The 19,165-nt window shown below is 40.3% G+C and overlaps 1 protein-coding gene across 1 annotated transcript in view; it reads right to left on the bottom strand.

The window, feature by feature from the left end:
• Window positions 1-725: 725 nt before the first annotated feature.
• The window catches only part of kif21b (kinesin family member 21B), a 75,475-nt gene continuing 57,035 nt past the window's right edge, over window positions 726-19,165 (bottom strand). The window contains 7 exon segments of the mRNA XM_071203103.1: window positions 726-5,834; window positions 6,867-6,993; window positions 7,985-8,184; window positions 17,343-17,513; window positions 17,643-17,760; window positions 18,384-18,548; window positions 18,804-18,984. Coding sequence (XP_071059204.1) covers window positions 6,894-6,993; window positions 7,985-8,184; window positions 17,343-17,513; window positions 17,643-17,760; window positions 18,384-18,548; window positions 18,804-18,984 — 935 coding nt within the window. The 3' untranslated portion in view covers window positions 726-5,834; window positions 6,867-6,893.

The following is a 19,165-nucleotide window of genomic DNA, read 5'->3' as shown; positions in this document are numbered from 1 at the left end:
GCGATAAAATCGCGTTTTTTCGACACCAAATTCAAAATGGCCGACTTCCTGTACGTTATTTTTTACCCCTCCAAGAGGCTTTTTGGTTCGTCTCCGCACCCTAGATATGCGTGGCGAGTTTCGTTCGTTTACGTGAAAGTTAAAATAGGGGGAGTTAACGTCAAAAACGGAAGTGGGCGTGGCCTACGCAATTTTTGACGTTAAGTTCCGGGACCAATTAAATATCCGTATTTGCCACACTTTTGACGCGCCTGCAAAATTTGGTGAGTTTTCACATATGTTGCGGGGCTCAAAAGAGCGTTTTAAGAATTTAATTGCCTACATTTAAGAATCCGTCCAATTTCAATCTTGTTCGATTTAACATTGAGGTGGATGGGAGCACCTCACTGTAGGCCGTCCGGCCTACCCACTGGGACACCTGTAATGGGCTTTTGGCCCTTTTTTACCCTGTTTTGAGGGGGTTTTGCATGGTTATCGCTCGCTGCGCGAGCGACTACGATGATTGTTACGATATCAATTATGCGATTTGCAGTCACGTGGGCTTCGTGACTGGGCTCACGCGGTCTATCAGCCGACATTATTTACGAAAATTTTCGGTGCTTTTGTCGGTCGTTTACCCTGTTTTTGGCAGGTTTATCGATTTTTTCCAATTTCAATAGGGTCTTCGCCGACTTAGGTCTCAGACCCTAACAAGTACATTTTCACACAGGAAAACACAAAGGACAGTTGTTTTTATGTTTATTTTCTTGAGGGAATGTTGGATCCTTCATTAAATATTTACTTACATTATTTACAGTTATTATTTTACATGGCTTGGTCACATGCACATTATCATAAAAACAAAACTGTACACACATTTACACTCATTTAAGAGGGAGCTATCTGTGCAATAAAAGGCACAAATGACCTTTGACCCTGCATTTATGTCCCATGAGTAGATATTTAACAGACACGGCCATATATTGTATTACCATATGAGAGCTCGATATGACAACACACGCCTGGGGACAATGACTTGAGCAGCTGCGTGTCGATGTGTGATAGCGATTGCCCTCTTGTGTGATTGTGTCAAAATGCGATTCCATCCCCCTTTGCAGCCCGAGGCAAAGTTGAAAGTCTCTTCAGCCGTACTGATAAAGTGAGCTGCGACGTTATCTGACTTAGAACGGAGGTCCACAATCTGTAGGACAATCTACAATCTTCAGAATAAGTCTATTACAGATTCAGGATATTCAATTAATGATTATCAATGTCCTACATACACATTCTGTTTCTTTAAGGCAGTAAGGCCCGTTGGCTGAGGCACAAGGCTGAAGTTGAGTTGAGTTCATTTCCTCGAGGTCATAAGAAGGGAGGCTGGAAATGCTACAGGTGGTAATCACACAATCAGTTCAAAGGCAGCTTCCCTCTATCTGTCCTCAGGTCCCAGATCTAACACCAGACTGCTTACAGCCATGTTGATTTCCATAAAAAATGTCTTTGTTTTGCTTTTAGCCAACTGACCATTTGTTAATCCGCGCCTGTGAGCAGCTATTGTCCAATCATAGCTTAGCAACTGTCTCTATGCACAGTGAACCTGTCAAGCTTTTGATTTCTCTACATGCTAAAATATGTTAACAGGACTTTAATATGGGCAAAGAAATGTATGAAAGAGTTTCAAGGGGTTCTTTAAAAAATAATAATTGTTATTATAGACAATTTGTTTTAGCAAACTCGTAATTTTTTTCAAAAGTATTTTCTTTGGTGGGGTTAAGCATAGTCATTAAAAAAAGCATTAAAACCTATGATTGGGTTTTTCTGCATAATGGAGGACTCAATGTTTTTAAATTATGTTTATTTTGACTGGTAAATGAGACAGGTATTATTGTAACCTGCATATTTTCTGCAAATGAATGCTTGACAGGCGTAGCAACAGTAATTAGGGGGTGGGGCTTAGCAAATTAGGTCATACAACCAATTGGGTTCACGGAAATGTTGAATTACACTTTTAGTGGCTTTAAAGCTCTGTAATTTGAACTAGATGCCAATAGGGGATACAAGAAACTTCGATGGACTTTTTTTGGGCTACAAAACATTGTCACCAGCTGGTGCACCAATTTAAAGTCATTGAGAGGTATTGATCAAACAATACCATTACCACATGCTCAATGGTACATTTTGGGTGATAATATCCTTTTCTTAAAGGACATTTCATCTAGCTAGGATTTTTCCACAGTCTACTTTTGCAATAGAAATAGATAATGGTTAGATGTTGTCATCCTTTGTCTATGATTATATCCTTCATGGAGTAATATGGCCGGTTTGTTGTCAGTATTATTAAGAAAAATTTCCAAATTACAGCCGGGGAAATAAGGAGGGCTGGGGTTCTCCTGAGCTTCTACAAAGGTGTGCATGCTGCTCTGTCAAAGAGAACCATTTTCATTCTCAGGTTTACTATAAAAAGGGATGTTAAAGGCAGGGACATAATGAGGACTGCCCTTCTACTTCTTAACTGTCATCTTACATACTGTATGAGCACAAACATGTATACATTTGGTTTCTAAACCTACTTTAGAGCTAGAAATATGTGATCTTTTACGCACAATTACAGTGCTTTAAGAGTTGTTTTGACCGCATAAACCCCATCTTTGTAAACTAAGTCTAAAAGGCTTAATACATATCTGGAAAACAGTTCACAGAGTATTCACAGCAGTGTTCATTATCCAAAGTGCATGTAAATCCTAACTTGCAGAGATTACTCTGAGGCCAGCTGAGGAGGAAGACGTCAGTTAACCTCCACTAAATCTCCTCTGCAATATACAACAACAAAAAGTATGACACACCTATTTACACATCATCAAGTAATGAAGTGGTGCTGATATCTGCGGAATACAAGTCTCAGAAGTCAGGGTAACTTTGGGTGGGGCTGATCAAAGACCATATCATATTTTTTTGTGAAGAACACAATTGCCATGTCTTCAGAATCCAAACAAATGGCCAATTCTTCAAAAATGTTGATAGCAAATTAATGTTTTGAGGTGACCAATCAACAAATGAGCAGCACCAACATCATGTATATTTTAGTAAATGTACAAGCACGTGAAGAGGCAAGTGCCTAAAGCTACAGTACTACGAAAACTTCTCAATAAATAATTCTGTCCAGAGAAAACAAACGAGATAAAGGCTGTCTGAGAATTGTTATCGCATTAAAAAAAAAAAAAAACACCACAGAGCTCTGTGAGCAAGGTCAGTTTGGCTAATGAGCACAGATAAATACATAATGTACAGCAAGGGGCCCAGTGACAAGAGGTCAAATAATACAACCCATTAAGTGAAGGTTCATTTCCCTACAAACCACTTTTTCTACCACTCTCTCCTCTCCAGTTTAACCATTATACAATTATTCTTGAAATACTTCACACAAGTACTTAAGGTGAAAAACTCAGTGCACATCCTCTCAGAGTTGCAAGACGTGCAGCTTTGGCCAGATTTGGAAGATGTCGTTTACTTTATGTACATTTTTGACAAAAAAAGCAGAGTTCAAATAGTAAAGGGAAATAAATGCAAAAACTAATCATTGAAATTAGTTTTTCATAAAAAGGGGGTTATACATGATAGTACCATTAAAAAAAAAAATCTCTCAAACAAGGCATTTGGTCAATTCAGAAAGCTACCTTATTCACAGGGTCAAGTACTGACTAAAATATGGCCAAAATTATCCTTCAACCTTTACCTGAGTTTCTAAGAATGGCAACAAAATAATTCCAGGAACGCTTCCACAGATCACCCCCATACATACATTTGCATTCACTTCAATAACCCCGCCCTTCCCACAATATAGTAACAAAACCCAAGTCATTGCTTTTTGGAAAAGGAAAGCAGCTTCAAACTGATGTTGGCTACATCAACCACCAGCGGTGCAATCTCCTTTTGGAGGAGAATTCATAGAGGATGTTTTGAAAGTAATAACTATTTTCAGCAGCTGTTGTTTAATTAGAATACATATATTTCTGGGTTTATGAGAAACAAAAAGTTCATTAATTGCCTAAATGAAAAATATGTCTTTCAACAGAAGGAGTAAGATTTTAGACATTTTACTAAAAAACAAATTGGGATTTATCAAGACGTAGGTTTTAATTCTGCATGTCATTTTGAACGTATACAAAAAAGGCCTAAGTTCATTAACTGAAAGTTATGCAGATGCGATTTTCTGTAATGAGAACAAAACATATTTGAATCAATGTTGCCTGTTAGAGTGTGTATGTATGAGCATATGTTTGTGTCAGTGCATTGCTGAATCTGTTTCATTAAAGAGACAGTGAGGGACGCCAAGACCCATCAGACAAGATGGATAAGCGAAACATCCACTGAACTCATGTGTCTGTGTGTCATCAGTTTGTGCATGTGTGCACACACAATCTGTCACATAAACAGATTCCAGTGCACCAGAACAGGACGTCTTTTCCTGTTCCTTATATGTAGCAGCAAAGTGTGGGTGGAAGAAAATTGGGATTTAAAAAATAAATCCTTCTCAGTTATGACCTACTTTCCCCCAAGTAATCTTGCCTGAAAAGCAGTCGGTAGAGTTGCTAGACCTCTAATTAAATTGGCTTCCAAGAGAGGTTCAGTAGCTGGGAAGGAGGTGCACTTCTCAGTAAGGCTGGTCAGTCTGATACGGTCACTAACCTTGAAGATCAGAGCGGAGCAGAAAGCAGGCGGGGGGGAACTGATAGGGCTGCTATATTACCAATTGTGTGGAGGATAAATGGCAGGTAAGGGACACATACTGTACGATGGTCGAGATAATGAACTGGCACTTTGGCTATGTCTTCGGAGTGTGTGCTGTAGGTTTGTGTTGTCTGTGTTATGTGCATCTGCAGGGAGGATTTTTATTTTTGCCGAAGTTAGCACTTGGTAGAGCAGATATCACAATCTGGTGGGATCCTCCAGGGCCAGTGTTACCTTAGTTGTGCTACTGGAGGTGTGCTTTCCTGTTTGCAGGGTCAGCAGTTAGACAGTCTTATAGCCAAGGAGGCCACAGAGGACACATCCAAATGATGAAGAGCCACGCATGAAATAAAAACTTCAAAATGTCAAGCACCAGGTGTTTGTACTGAGATCCGTACAAATGTTCCATCCTACCTCAACAGCTGAAGGAGGGAAAATAATAAATTAGTAAAAGTCATTCAAAATGTACAAGACTTGTAAAACACAACAAAGTCTCAGTGACATACTGAGAGCGCCTTGAGGGTGTTTCCGGGTTTTGAAAACATAACATCCAGTGGTGGTTTAATGTAATTTTCCAGTTATTCAAGATCCGAAACATGACTCTCCAGTATGTTCAGAACAGTTACAACACTCACAGTCCTGAATGCTGAATGAGGGAAAGCAGGAAAAAGTGTCCCAAATCGTGCTATAACCTTCGGACACAAAAAATACATCTCTGAGCAAATTCATGTGTCACTGTTCCACAAGGACTCTGAGACCTTGGTGAGAGGACAGAAGGGCTCTTTCTTTTTAACAACAGGCTGTGGTTGTTTTTTTGTCACAAGAGAGAAATTCTTCTTTCCGAGTGATGCAGTTTTTATTGCCCAAGTAGCATCACACCTGAATGGCACTTTCACAATCTGAAAGGCAAATACTTTTATGCCTTTGAAAGAATCTTCTGTCTCGGTTCAATTTGCACCTTGACAAGGAACAAAAAACTGTGATCGCCTTGGAAATGGTGTTTTCTGCTTCACAGCTCAATGAGCAGGTCTTGCTGAAGTTGCAGCAAGATGGCCGACAAAGGAACCACTCAGGGCTGTCACCTCTTCCTCCACACCTTTGACGACCAGATCTTCACTGTTGTGTCACTAAAGAGAGACAAAAGAGGTTTTGAGGATGAGCAAAGGGATGCAAGGGGAACAAAACAAATGGAGAAAATAACAGAGCATCAGTCAGGCAGTCTTGCCTTTGAAAACAATCAAGTATGCATCAGACACGGCACAATCAAATCAGCCTTAAAGTGCACTTCACACACACACATATGCCCACACAAACACACACACATAATTCATTAAAGATTATTTAAATCTAATATAAAAGTCACAGATGCCATAAAATAAGCAGAGTACAGTATAGTATGCCATCAAAAAGTTTGTCAGAATTCACATAATTGTTGCTGTTTACATTTGTACTGATACAATTACAAATAAATTACTGATATTAAAAAATGCCACAGGAATTATCTACTGTTTTTGTTTTGTCGTGTTTTCTTGTGTAGGATAAACTGCCACACTGTGAAATGTTGTTGCGCAACCCTGTATTTCAGAATAACATTCAAATGATCCTTATATCGTTGTGTCTGAACGATAAATAAGAAGCTGTAGCGAGTTAGCTTAGCATCGAGAAATATGTCTAATTTAGTTAAATCCAATGAAAACTGTCGTGTAAGTTGCTTTTTATGGGGGGTTACATGCTGGACTGGCTAATTCCAGCTAGCCAGGTTAGCTATTTCCCCCGTGTTCAGTCTATATGGTGGATAAGTGTTTGGTGCTCATAGCCTTATAATATAAGCCAGACTTGAAAGCGGTATCCATCTTCTCCTCTGACTCTGACATATTCCAAAAAGAGTATAACAGGTGCAGCAGACTAGAGTTTATTATATTCTGAACAGCACTGAGTCACTCGTTCAATCTCTGATAAACTGTTTGTCTTAGAGGTGGCAATGATCTGCATGAAAACAAACACAGTATAAGTCTAAAAACAAAAACGGCAGCAGGTTAAAAAACAACAACAATGAGACAAAGAAAAGAATGATAGAAGAATTGGAACACAAATGAAAAGAGGGACAGGAGCTACCAGAAAATGTAAAGAAAAAGGGGGGACATTAGTTAAGAGAGTACCAGAGGAAGGGAGGGTTGGTGAAGCAGTCATGGGAGGCTGGTGGCTCGGCCCTTGATGGCCAGGACCCGGCGAGGAAGACATGGGGTCAAACCTGGCACATAGTTCCACAGCTTCACCCTACAGTCACTGGGGTGGAGGAGGAGGAGGAGGAGGAGGAGGAGGAGGAGGAGGAGGAGGAGGAGGAGGAGGAGGAGGAGGAGGAGGAGGAGGAGGAAGGTGGACAACAGGAGGGGTGGGAAGGCAGAGTTTAAGCATGGACAAGAGGAAATATGTGTAAAGATTACAGAAGAGCAGACAGGTGATACAGTGAATGAGAAGAGCAAAAGACCGATAGAAGACGGGGGAATACAAAGTTAGTAATGTTCAGTGAAAGCCCACCAGCTGAAAAGAAGGATGAACACAGGATGTCCCACTCAGACACACAGTCAGCAACCATTTAAAAACACACATTTTAGAGAAAAACAGGATGTAGCTTGACCCTCTCTGAGCTACAGACGCTGACACACACCCACTACAGATGAAATGCTTGCGATGAAAAGAGAATGGATCATAATCTGGTATTTCACTCACATTTTCTCTCATTATGTTCAACCTCCAAACTATCCAACCTCCCTTCTGATAAGGCTGGCATTATATATGTTTGCTATTGTCAACATATTCCAGAAAAACCAAGGTTCATCTTTCAATACTTTCTGAATACCTTATATTTGGCCCTCTGCTACGAGCCTAATTGTTCCTACTGATGATTTGAATCTTAAATGACTTAATTCAGACATGTTTAATATTTTTTAAAGGCTAAATGATTCCCAAAAAAATCTACTGCCACTGTTATTTTAGCAAATGTCAATAAAACAGGTGCTCCAGTGATTATTTAAAGCAGCAGATAAATAATGGTTTTCATCCAGCTCTATGATAAATTAGGCAGGCAAGACTTGCTACTGAATAAGTGCATTTTTGGTTTGGTCTTTTCTTGGATTGAGTTGAAAATCCTCGAAAAATATATAAAAAATGTAATTAAATTTGAAGAATACCACAGATACCAGCACTTCTATTTTACACTGTTGCAATAAAAACATTTCTGGATCAGTGGTGTTGCAGTACACATAACCCTTCATACCTGGACGCAGTGAAGATCTGTCTGGAGTTGGTACAGATGGCATTGATGGGGCTGTCGTGACCTTTGATCTCTCCTATGGGGGTAAAGTTGTCTACGTTCCACACCTTCATCATGCCCCCCCGACAGGCGCTCAGCAGCATGGGCCGACCCGGGACATAAGCCAGAGCGCAGACCCAGTCCTTATGGGCGTTGGGGATTTGCTGTGGAGTCAAAGCAGAGACATAAAGTCAGACAGAGATCATGATCTTACATCTACAGTTTTTACATCAAAACTACAGGAGTGTTAGTCATCTGGTTCTTTTGTTCTTAAAATAACAGCAATGTTCATTTTCTCATACATGTAAACTATTGTCAGTACAGTTGGGTATTATTGCAGAGACAATGCATGTCGTTGCTAGGCAACCAATTCATTAATACTGTATTTAGACACAGTACCGCAGTTATTCTTAGCTCAGGTGTCTGCTCGTTGAGTATTTTACAATGGCTTCAAACAAGATTCATAAACTGGAAATGGATACATCTGTCTTGGGTATAGATAGAAACACTGATATGAGCCACTATTTCATAAAGCTATTGGAGAAATCACTTTAAAAAGACAGTTAAATGTGCACTGGTGGTCTTAAAGTGTTAGGAAGCAATTGTCTTCATTTGAAAGTGCAGAGCAAGTGTAAAGGTTAATTTATGAGTAATTCCCACCCGATTGGCCGACCTAATCTCTATGACCTTTAAGAGATTCAAACAGTACTATTTTCTGCCATTGAGGGGATTAATTATTCCTTCCGCTCGTCTCTAAACTCATCCTGTGAGGAACAAACTGTAACACACTGACACATAGCTTCTGAACAAACATTTGTCTACTTGTTCATGTTGTGTTTGATTTGCTTCTCACATTTTCAAAATAACACTCCAAGTTCCTTTCCATCGATGTTTCCATCAGGCACAAAAATACTAATTTTTTTCATGTTGATTTCTTTACCCTACTGCAGTTGCTCTCCTCTATATCTATGACTTTAAACTCGGGTCTATTTAAGCCCCATTTATTGTGATCTAAACGGAAGACAGCCACACCTAAATACATGCGTTCCTCTTTAACTTTCAGAGGAAAAAGAAAATGAATATTATTGAACTGAAGGTATTTTGCCTTGAAACACAGCTCCAACATTTTTGTTACGGAGAAATAGTCAAGGGTCAAGAAAGATTATAATACTGTGTGATATTATCCAAATGCCTATAATTAGAAATGAACCATATAATTTAGAGCAGTGGTTCTCAACTGGTGGGTCGCGACCCAAAAGTGGGTCGCGGACCTGTTTCAAGTCGATGTGTGAGTGAAGACATTTTTTTTTTTTAAACAATCTTTTTTTTTGTTAAAAAGCCAAACTTTTATTTTGAAGGCCAGATTTTCTAACGCTGTGCATGCAGTAGGCCAGGGGCAGAGTTGGGTGTAACGCGTTACAAAGTAACGCGTTACTGTAATAATATTACTTTGTCGGTAACGGAGTAGTGTAACGCGCTACTTTTATAATTCAGTAATCACACTACAGTTACTAACATTGCCCCGACACGCGTTACTTCGTTACTTTCTAAAATCAGTCATAATCAAACCTCAACAAACACCTGCAAAGAACACATGCTAAGGTGAAGCTAACGCACATAGCTGTTGTTTATTTATATCACACACGTAGTCTCTTCTTCTTCTTCTTCTTCTTCTTCTTCTTCTTCTTCTTCTTCTTCTTCTTCTTCTTCTTCTTCTTCTTCTTCTTCTTCTTCTTCTTCTTCTTCTTCTTCTTCTTCTCTGTTTTCCGGTTGTTGCCTGTTTTGAATGACGAATACACACTACCGCCGCCTGCTGCTTGTAAGGAGAATTATTGCCACTTACGCATGCGCAGTTCGTACGTGCTCGGCTGAAGTCTTTGCGGTGTCTGGTTCCAGTGCAACACATGGCCAACACGCAGGAGAACACGCGTGAGCAGAGATAGACTGCGCAAAATACAAATAGCAGGAGACAGAGGACAGCCACGGTCAGATAGGAAAACATTCAGGAGCTATCTGGATCAGTCTTATGCGACAATGGAAACTGAACTAAAGAGAACATTTGAAACTTTAGCAGTCTGCGTGATCTGCCTGCAGGGAGGGGCGGGCCGGCCCTGCGAGTAAAGTCACGAGTAAAGTAACAAATTACTTTATGTAGAGAGTAACGAAGTAGTGTAATATATTACTTTTTTTTTTAAAGTAATATGTAATATATTACTTTTTTTTAGTAACGACCCCATCTCTGGCCAGGGGTGGGGAACCTCCGGCCTCCGGGCCGTATACGGCCCGCGAGACAATTTGGTACGGCCCTCGAGGTAATTTATAAACACACGCAAAAAATAAAAAAATGAAAGAAATCTAGACCGCAACAAATTAAACAAGCGAGTGCCTGTTTTTCCTGGCCAAGGTCAGGGTCCTTGAACACAACACGAGCCTAACGTGTCATCACGTGGTATATGTCTCGACTGACAGGGGGAGATGGATCTGGCTACAGACCGCAGCAAGGAGGCGTTTCCTATAGGGGCGTTTCCTAACTTTTTGTATCCAATAGCAACAGGGATTCCAGCTGCTTTTATAAATCCTCGCAGAAGAAGTCATTGTTCTAGTGATGGGAATTCCGGCTCTTCTTGCTGAGCCGATCATTTGGCTCACCAAGAAGAGCCGGCTCTTTCGGCTCCCAAAGGGCTCTTCAGTTTACCACATATTATACCTTTTAATTAAATCAAATGTAGCGCTGTTTTGACTAATGATTTATATGTGTACACATATATCACTTAAATTATTCAAGACATCCTTTGTACTAAAGTATTCAAAAGTAAAAATTACATGTTTAATATAAATTATTTGCTGTGGCCAATTGTTTTCATTGCATTTACAGACCCGTGTAACTCTCTGATACCACCCAATGAATGCATTGACTTGCTTGTAGAACCACGCTACACAAAACAAATGGCAACACCTATAAAAACTATTTAAAAAAAGGGGCTACTGTATCAACCTATATAAAGTATATAAATATAGTTTTTCTCCCTGCAGGAGAGGGGAGCGTGCTTTGAGATCAACTGCTAGGCTGCAGCCGGAAGAAGAGGGGGACAAAAAGAGATCTCCGTCCTCCGTGTTTTATTCTTATAGAAGTAAGAAGAGAAGTAATGGGTCAGAAACCCTCCTTTTTACGCAGCGGTCCAGACATAGACATCATAGCTACGGCGACATATATTCAGTTGCCAGTTACTTTTGGCATTAGGGCAGGGATATCTTTCAAGGTTTGACATAATGAATTGTGCTACTTTTAAAGCAAGCAACGATGTTTTCAAATCTGTAATCAAAAAGCTCCTCAAAAACACTATAGAAGCAGTTCCTGCCGTTGTTACGTTAGTTCAAACAGTAACAACGGACTACGACTCCCGTCGTTCACTATAGGAAACGCCCCTATAGGAAACGCCCCTATAGGAAACGCCTCCTTGCTGCGGTCTGCAGACAGACTCTATTGGACAGGGGTGCAGTTCTGACGGAGAGCACCAGAACGCCACTTCAGAAATTGCAGTACCGATAAGTCCATACACATGCCGCAGTTTCTGCGTGTCTGTGTCTTTAGTTGAAAGCCCAGTGGCGATCTGCTCATCTGTCATACTGATCAGACAGTCAATAACTCTGTTGTTATCATTAGCATCTGGTTAGCTAGCTATGCTAACGAATATAAGAAGCTTTTTCTACAACCAGTGAGGTAAAGGCACATCTTTATATGATCATTATAGTTATAAAAAAAATAAGAGAATAAAGTAAACGGGTATAAAATACTATATGACAGTTATTAATAAAGAAGAATACAGTTTGAAAGGAGAGTGATTTGTCAAATATCCATAAATTAAAAGAAAATCTGCTTACAGTTGTGTTTGGGTGTTGAGAGATGTGTCCATAGATCTCCTAATGTTGCTCTCAAAGTGCACCAGATTGATGCTTTTAACTTCAACATTTAAAAAAAAATCTTCCCAGGGGAGCACGCCACACCCTGCACGTGCATGCATACGCGAGTCATGGTGAGATATCTGGATTAAGAGGTTGCTTTTTCTTTGCACAGAATGAAATGAATGGGCTGTGATTTTAGTTTTTTTAAGCAGAGGTCAATAACTTGTACGGCCCTCTGAGGATATTGTAAAAATTGAAATGGCCCTTGAGAGGAAAAAGGTTCCCCACCCCTGCAGTAGGCGTTGGACTGGAAGTACTGGAGACCATAAACGGTTTTGAAAACTTCTGTCACGTAGTGATCATCTTCTCAATGAAACATCTTTGCTGATGTTTTTTCGAGTCTTCTGGCCAATCAGAATCAAGATTGTTGCCGGAAGTCCCCACGGACTTTGCGGTAGAACTATTCTTTATATTATTTCCAGTTCGAATCCCGCCTTGGCCGCCACTGCGTCAGGCCGTTGTGTCCTTGGGCAAGACACTTTACCCGCATTTGCTCCTGTGGGTAATGTCCGCAGTAATGACTCTTACATGTCTAATATGTGTAATGTGTACTTGTAAAGCGCTTTGAGCACCTGTAAAAGCGCTCTAATAAAAAATGTAATGCATTATTATTATTATTTATTATTATACATCCATGGTAACTTCAGATAAAAATAAACACACATAATGAAATATGATCCCCGGTTTGATGATTGATAGGTCACAGAACAATGGGGGCTATCTACCCTTACCCACAATTTAAAGTAATTCACACAGACTATCTCCTCTCTGTGTGGAGCAGCAAGTTCAGCTGTCAGAAAAACAAACAATGGCATAAAATATTATTAAAATGTCGGGTAGTAATAGATTTATTTTCTTCTCAGAGTGTACCAGAATGCGTAGTTCATATGTTAGTATTTCTAAAAATCTCCTAGGCGAGAATCCCCCCCAGACCCCCCCTGCTGCAGGTTGGGTTTTCAGCATGTGTGCCTTTTTATGTTACACAGATCAGTTTAGATTTCGGGTCGCCATTTATTGATAAAGAAAAAAGTGGGTCCCGAGGCCTGACCAGTTGAGAACCACTGATTTAGAGCAACTCTATATGAAGGTGTATTTTAAACACAGCTTGACTCTTAACAATTTCTGGTTCAACATACAAAATGAGAAGTACTGATTGAGGCAACCCATTCTCCTGCTTTCCATTTAGAAAGTAGGCTATCCATTCAGACACAGAAACAGCAAATGGATACAAATGGAAGAATAATTGGTTACTAAACATGGGCAGCAGTGGTGGAATGAATACTTAGATTGATGCTGCTTACACAAAAGTTCACTTAAAGTTTTTAAAGGTTATGTTTGTGTCCTTTGGCAGAGAACAGATTCACTGCATTCAACTGTTTTGAAGTTTAAGTGGCCTTCCTGTTTGCAGAAAACAAGGATCTCTTAGCCATTTACTCTCACTCGTTCACTCCTTAGAGCTAGACTGATGCAGGCTGGGTTGATATAAATAAACTATATACTCTGATATTAGTTGGTCAATAATATGTTAGTAATAGGGCTGCACAATGTCTTTTATTATTGTCATTTCAATGTTAACTTGCACTCTGTATCTCCGTATTTCTTTACCTGTAGAAATATCCAATCGTTTTTTTATTTTTTATTTAACAAGCAGTGTTTTGTGTTGTAAAAAATACAGAAAAGCTGCAGAACGCCATAACTGAGTCAAATGTATTATTTTTTTATGTCTACTAAGTTACATAATTATTGTGATAATCAAAAACATAATTGCATATTTTCCTCATTTCCTGCAGCCTTGATTCGTTTTAAAGTTTGAGTAGCTCACAATTACAAAAGAAACATCAGTACAGAAAAGCAAAAGAGAAAATAATTGTAAGTAATTTAGAAGCAGTAGCTTCACCATGGAAAAAAACAATATTGGCTGATATATTGTTATTAGATTTTTTAATCTCTCATATGTCAAAACCATCAGCCAGAAAATTCATAATGGCTCGTCTTTTATTCATCGTCTTATCTCAGCAGGTTGGCTGTTTAATAGAAACTGAATCAAGCATAAGTTATTACAGAATGCTATGAGGTTCATTTATGTGCATTTTGTTTATTTAGGAGTACTTTTTATTTTCTCTTATAAATTAAACATTTTCTGTGTTTCCTCCTTGTCATGAAAATGAATGGAAATGTTGATACATATGCATAAACTAGTTCAATATAAATATGAAATGGGTTTGAAAATAGCCCCATTCCAGTATAATCTATTGGAGGCTCCCTTTATGTCGGCTGATAACTCCCTAAATACGGCAGGCAGCAGAGTTGGGACCTTCAGTCCAAAACCTTTTTGAGAAATTAGAGATTATTCATTAACAAAAATGTTAAATACTGTAGAGGAAACCTTAGGAGGGCAATTCCTCTCCTTGCCCCTGAAAACAACTGATCTTGGGGAGGTTTAAGAAAGGGAATAACAACTCCAAAAATAAAGAATAAGTGCTCATACTGTATATAATACATCCAACCCGCCATCTGTAACAACTTTACACCAGTGGGTAAAAATGTGTTACTGCTATCCGACACCTCACAGAGAGCAACACCACACTGCAGCAACTGTTGCATAAGCCAAACACAGTGAATGTTCAAAGTTATACTATTTATCAAGCAACAGGGAATCACTAAACTTCAGTGTAGAGTAATTATAAACAAATTGCTTCTCTTATTCCTCCCAAAGAACACCTTATGGAGTATGAATTTTAACAGGGGGGTCGGAGCAGAACAGCTTGCAGCAGCAATCCTGGAGGAGGCAGAGTCCACTGACTAATATATTCTATTTTACCCCAAGCCACAATTTGATCCTATTACATAATTAGACTGAGACTACTGGCTTAGAGAGGCTGTCAAATGGATTGTGTTGGCTGATTCACAAATGAGGTTAAAGTCATCTTCCGCAGACCACAGCACCCACGGAGTTGTTTTATTCAGCCTTTGAATGGAAATACTAATGTCTTATGTGCTCAATTTTTATGTTTGGATAAACAAATAGCTCAATAGAACTCATGCAAACAACAAGAAAGTGCTTCTGCATATTACGGTGCATGCAAATGAGTAAGCCACATCCACCCACAAGGTGCATTATTATGCATTATTATCATATGCAGTGGGAACAAAAGATACCCTAGTGCAGCAGTCAACACATTAATACAAAGACACATACAAACACACACACACACACACACACACACACTTTCCTCTCCGGTACCTGTGGATCTGATGCGTGTGGGCTCTAACGCCTTGATGTTGACTCACTGCATACCTGCCACATTGCACATGACGGCACTATTGACTTTCTCCACAGAGGGAACGGTCTATGTTGGGAGACATGAAGGGAGCTGTCCACCAACCAGAGGCTCAACGGACAGCACAGTTTTGATCTGTCATGCAAGTGTCAGATAACAGGTACAATACAATCTCAACAGGGGCTGTATGGGCAAAACTCAGGGTGTCTGTCCTCTTTTAATGATAGTATAGCTTAAGAGCAGGAGAGAGAGGCGATGCTACAAAGGGCGATGGTTGGCAGTCAAACGCTGGGCTGCTGCGGCAAGGACTAAGGCTTTGAATATTGGTTGCACTGTTATGAGAGTGACTTTTTAGAAATATCCAATGTCTACAATAGGGTTGCAACAAACAGTTTGTGTTCATTTATTAGCTCTTCATTTCATCAATGGCGATTTCAGTCCGTCTGAAATAAATCACAAACTATTGGATGGATTGCCACATTCATGTCCCCGACACCATAAACTGTTTTTCTGACTTTCCTTCTAGCGCCACCTTTAGGTCAAAATGTGCTATACTACATGCTCATTAGCCTCATCTGTACTTTGTGTTGTGTTGGGCGATATACTGATAGGAATCCCAAAATAATACTGTGTTGGCCCTCTATCTGTTGCTCTACGTGCAGCATATGGAAAGACTGGCTTCGCTCACAAGCTGATCAGGGTCAAAAGATCATGAATTAATGGCAGAGAACGATGGACTCAGCATGCTGCAGGCTCTTGGCACGTAGCGTCAGGAGCAGGACTGAAGCACAGCCAGGGTGTTAAACTTTGATGTTTGTACTCTACATGCATATAAAATCCTTCTGATTCCCGCTTTACTCGACCCCTCTGACCTCACAGACTGTGTAGGAGCATACAACTGAGGTAATGGTTTTTGGAGCAAAGTCAGAACGTATAAAAGTGAGCGCTGAGCTTCTGTCTGCAATGTTCAAACCAACAGATAAAGCCAGAAATCTAGGTGTAGTCATGGACTCTGACCTGAGTTTCAACAGTCACATTAAAACAGTTACTAAATCAGCCTACTATCACCTAAAGAACATATCTAGGATTAAAAGACTAATGTCACAGCAGGATTTGGAAAAACTTGTCCATGCCTTTATCTTCAGTAGACTCGACTACTGCAATGGTGTCTTCACAGGTCTCACTAAAAAATCTATTAGAAAGCTGCAGCTGATTCAGAACGCTGCTGCTCGAGTCCTCACTAACACTAAGAAAGTGGATCACATCACTCCAGTTCTGAAGTCTTTACACTGGCTTCCTGTGTGTCAAAGAATAGATTTCAAAATACTGCTGCTGGTTTATAAAGCACTGAATGGTTTAGGCCCAAAATACATTACTGACCTCCTGCTAAATTATGAACCATCCAGATCTCTCAGGTCTTCAGGGACTGGTCAGCTTTCTGTCCCCAGAGTCAGAACTAAACATGGTAAAGCAGCGTTCAGTTATTATGCTCCAAATATCTGGAACAAACTCCCAGAAACCTGCAGGTCCGCTGCAACTCTGACTACTTTTAAATCCAGGCTGAAGACTTTTCTTTTTGTCGCTGCTTTTATTTGAACTATTCATATCTTAAACTGCACTGTAACTTTTATCCATGTATTTTTTTCTTAATGTTTATTTGATTAGCTTTTCTTTTTTAATGCTTAATGTCTTTCATTTTTATTTTTTTTGTAAAGCACTTTGAATTGCCTTGCGTTGAAAAGTGCTCTATAAATAACTTGCCTTGCCTACAACACATGCAGCCTTCCTTTTAGGTAACTCTTAGCAAGTCTTGCTATATTTCCGGCTAAATAAATCTCACACACACACACACACACACACACACACACACACACACACACACACACACACACACACACACACACACACACACACACACACACACACACACACACACACACACACACACACACACACACACACACACACACACACACACACACACACACACACACACACACACACACACACACACACACACACACACACACACACACACACACACACACACACACACACACACACACACACACACACACCTGAGTGAGTTCCTGTTCTCCCAGATCCCATTTCTTGATGCCGTTGTCTCTGGACCCACTGAACAGCACATCTCCCTGAACAGCCAAACACTCGATGCCGTCATAATGGGGAGGCTCAAAGTTGTGAGCTGGACCTATATTACCCATAGTTCCCTCTGTCACGTCAAACACCTGTAGAGAGAACAGGGAAAGGGGATATTAAAAGATGTAAATCTGCATCTGTGACACTCAGGTATGGTCTGAAGATCTGAGAGTGTGTGAATATGTGTGTGTCTCTGCATTAGTGTGTGTCTCTGGTACCTTGACATAATGGTCCTTGGAGCCAGTGATTACTTGATCTTTGCCCATTAGAGACTGTCCCACTGTCAGACAGATGACAGAGCCGATGTGGCCCATCAGCTTCCCCATCCCTTGCATCCTACACACACACACAATACACACACGCGTAAAGGAGGTGAGGCAAAGGACTGTGAAATGCATTACTTACTAGAATCTGATTTTCAAGGTTTCACCGTATGAAATCACTTTCCGTCTCTCGGGTGGGTAAACTGCTGAAACGCAGCGATGCCATAGGCAGACTGTTTAAAACATTCATTTTTCATTTCTGGGGGTTGTTTTGCATCATTAGGTGGGTCTGAGCCCCTCAGCGTAAACTGTCTCATCCAATCTGTTAATCATTTCCCTCTGGGTGCATCAAAACTAAGGGGAAGACTGGGATGTAGCTGGATTTCACTGGCTGCATTGTAGAAAACATACTCATGTATTCACCAGCGCTGAGTTCATGCACTTTCTGTTGACAGCCTTCTTAAACTCAAGAACGAATCGGCTCTTTGGTTGATTCACATCTGACAAGCGAATATATACATCCACGTCTACAAGAATTAAGAGCTGGCTGTCACGAAGCTGACTGAACTACTTCATTTTGGATGACTAACACAAACATCAGTGGAGGAATTGATGAACACACGTGCCTGACTTAATACTTAAACAAAGGAGTAGTTACATAAATAAATGAACCTATGCGTCGATTAATAAATGTACCTGTTGAGGTCCCACATGCGAACAGTATTCCCAGCAGCAGCGTAGAGCACGGATCCTGCCGGGTTCAGGGCAATCTGGTTAATCTGACACTCGCCCTGTGCAAAGGTGATCGTGCGGGTGGTGGTGCCCGCACAGGCATCCCCTGAGACCACCTGTCCAGACGAACTGTGGGGGTAAGGAGAAGAGTATAAGGGGGACATGAGGTGGAGAAATAAATGGGAACAGAGACAAGTGTACTGAGCAGAACTTCCAATTAGTCAATTCAGCTTGAGGCGTTTCATATCATATTTCTCAACAATTAATTTGCCACTTTTTTGCATATTGAAACGCATCACTGAACTGAAAAAGCATTCTATTCTTAAATCACTCCTATGACATATTATACAGTTTCATCTGGCTGGTTGCGGGGAGGAAACTTACGTGAGCGTGCGGACACACTTGGCAGAGTCTCGGATGTCCCACACCTTGATGTAGGAGGTGGAGACGGAGAAGACTAAACAGGAGGAAGGACTATATTTGATGGACACCACGTTGTTTGGGTGGCCTTTGAGGGTGACAATCTCTTGACCCGTTACCAGGTTCCACATCTTACAGGTGCGATCTGCAGGACACGAGAAGGGATGTTCAATAACTATCTTGAGGGTGGTATTTTCCAAAATCTAATCTTAAAGCGCTGTATTTCTTTTCATATGACAACACTTAAGTTATCTTGTTCAACGCAAATAATATCCATTTAAAAGATGTTTAAAAAAGTATTTATACAGTTTAGTAAAGTTCAGTAT

The sequence above is a fragment of the Pseudochaenichthys georgianus genome, chromosome 5, assembly GCF_902827115.2.
Source record: "Pseudochaenichthys georgianus chromosome 5, fPseGeo1.2, whole genome shotgun sequence".
Lineage (NCBI taxonomy): Eukaryota > Metazoa > Chordata > Actinopteri > Perciformes > Channichthyidae > Pseudochaenichthys > Pseudochaenichthys georgianus.
The sequence above is the reverse complement of the archived record's forward strand: the minus strand, read 5'-3'. Positions and strand labels throughout refer to the sequence as shown.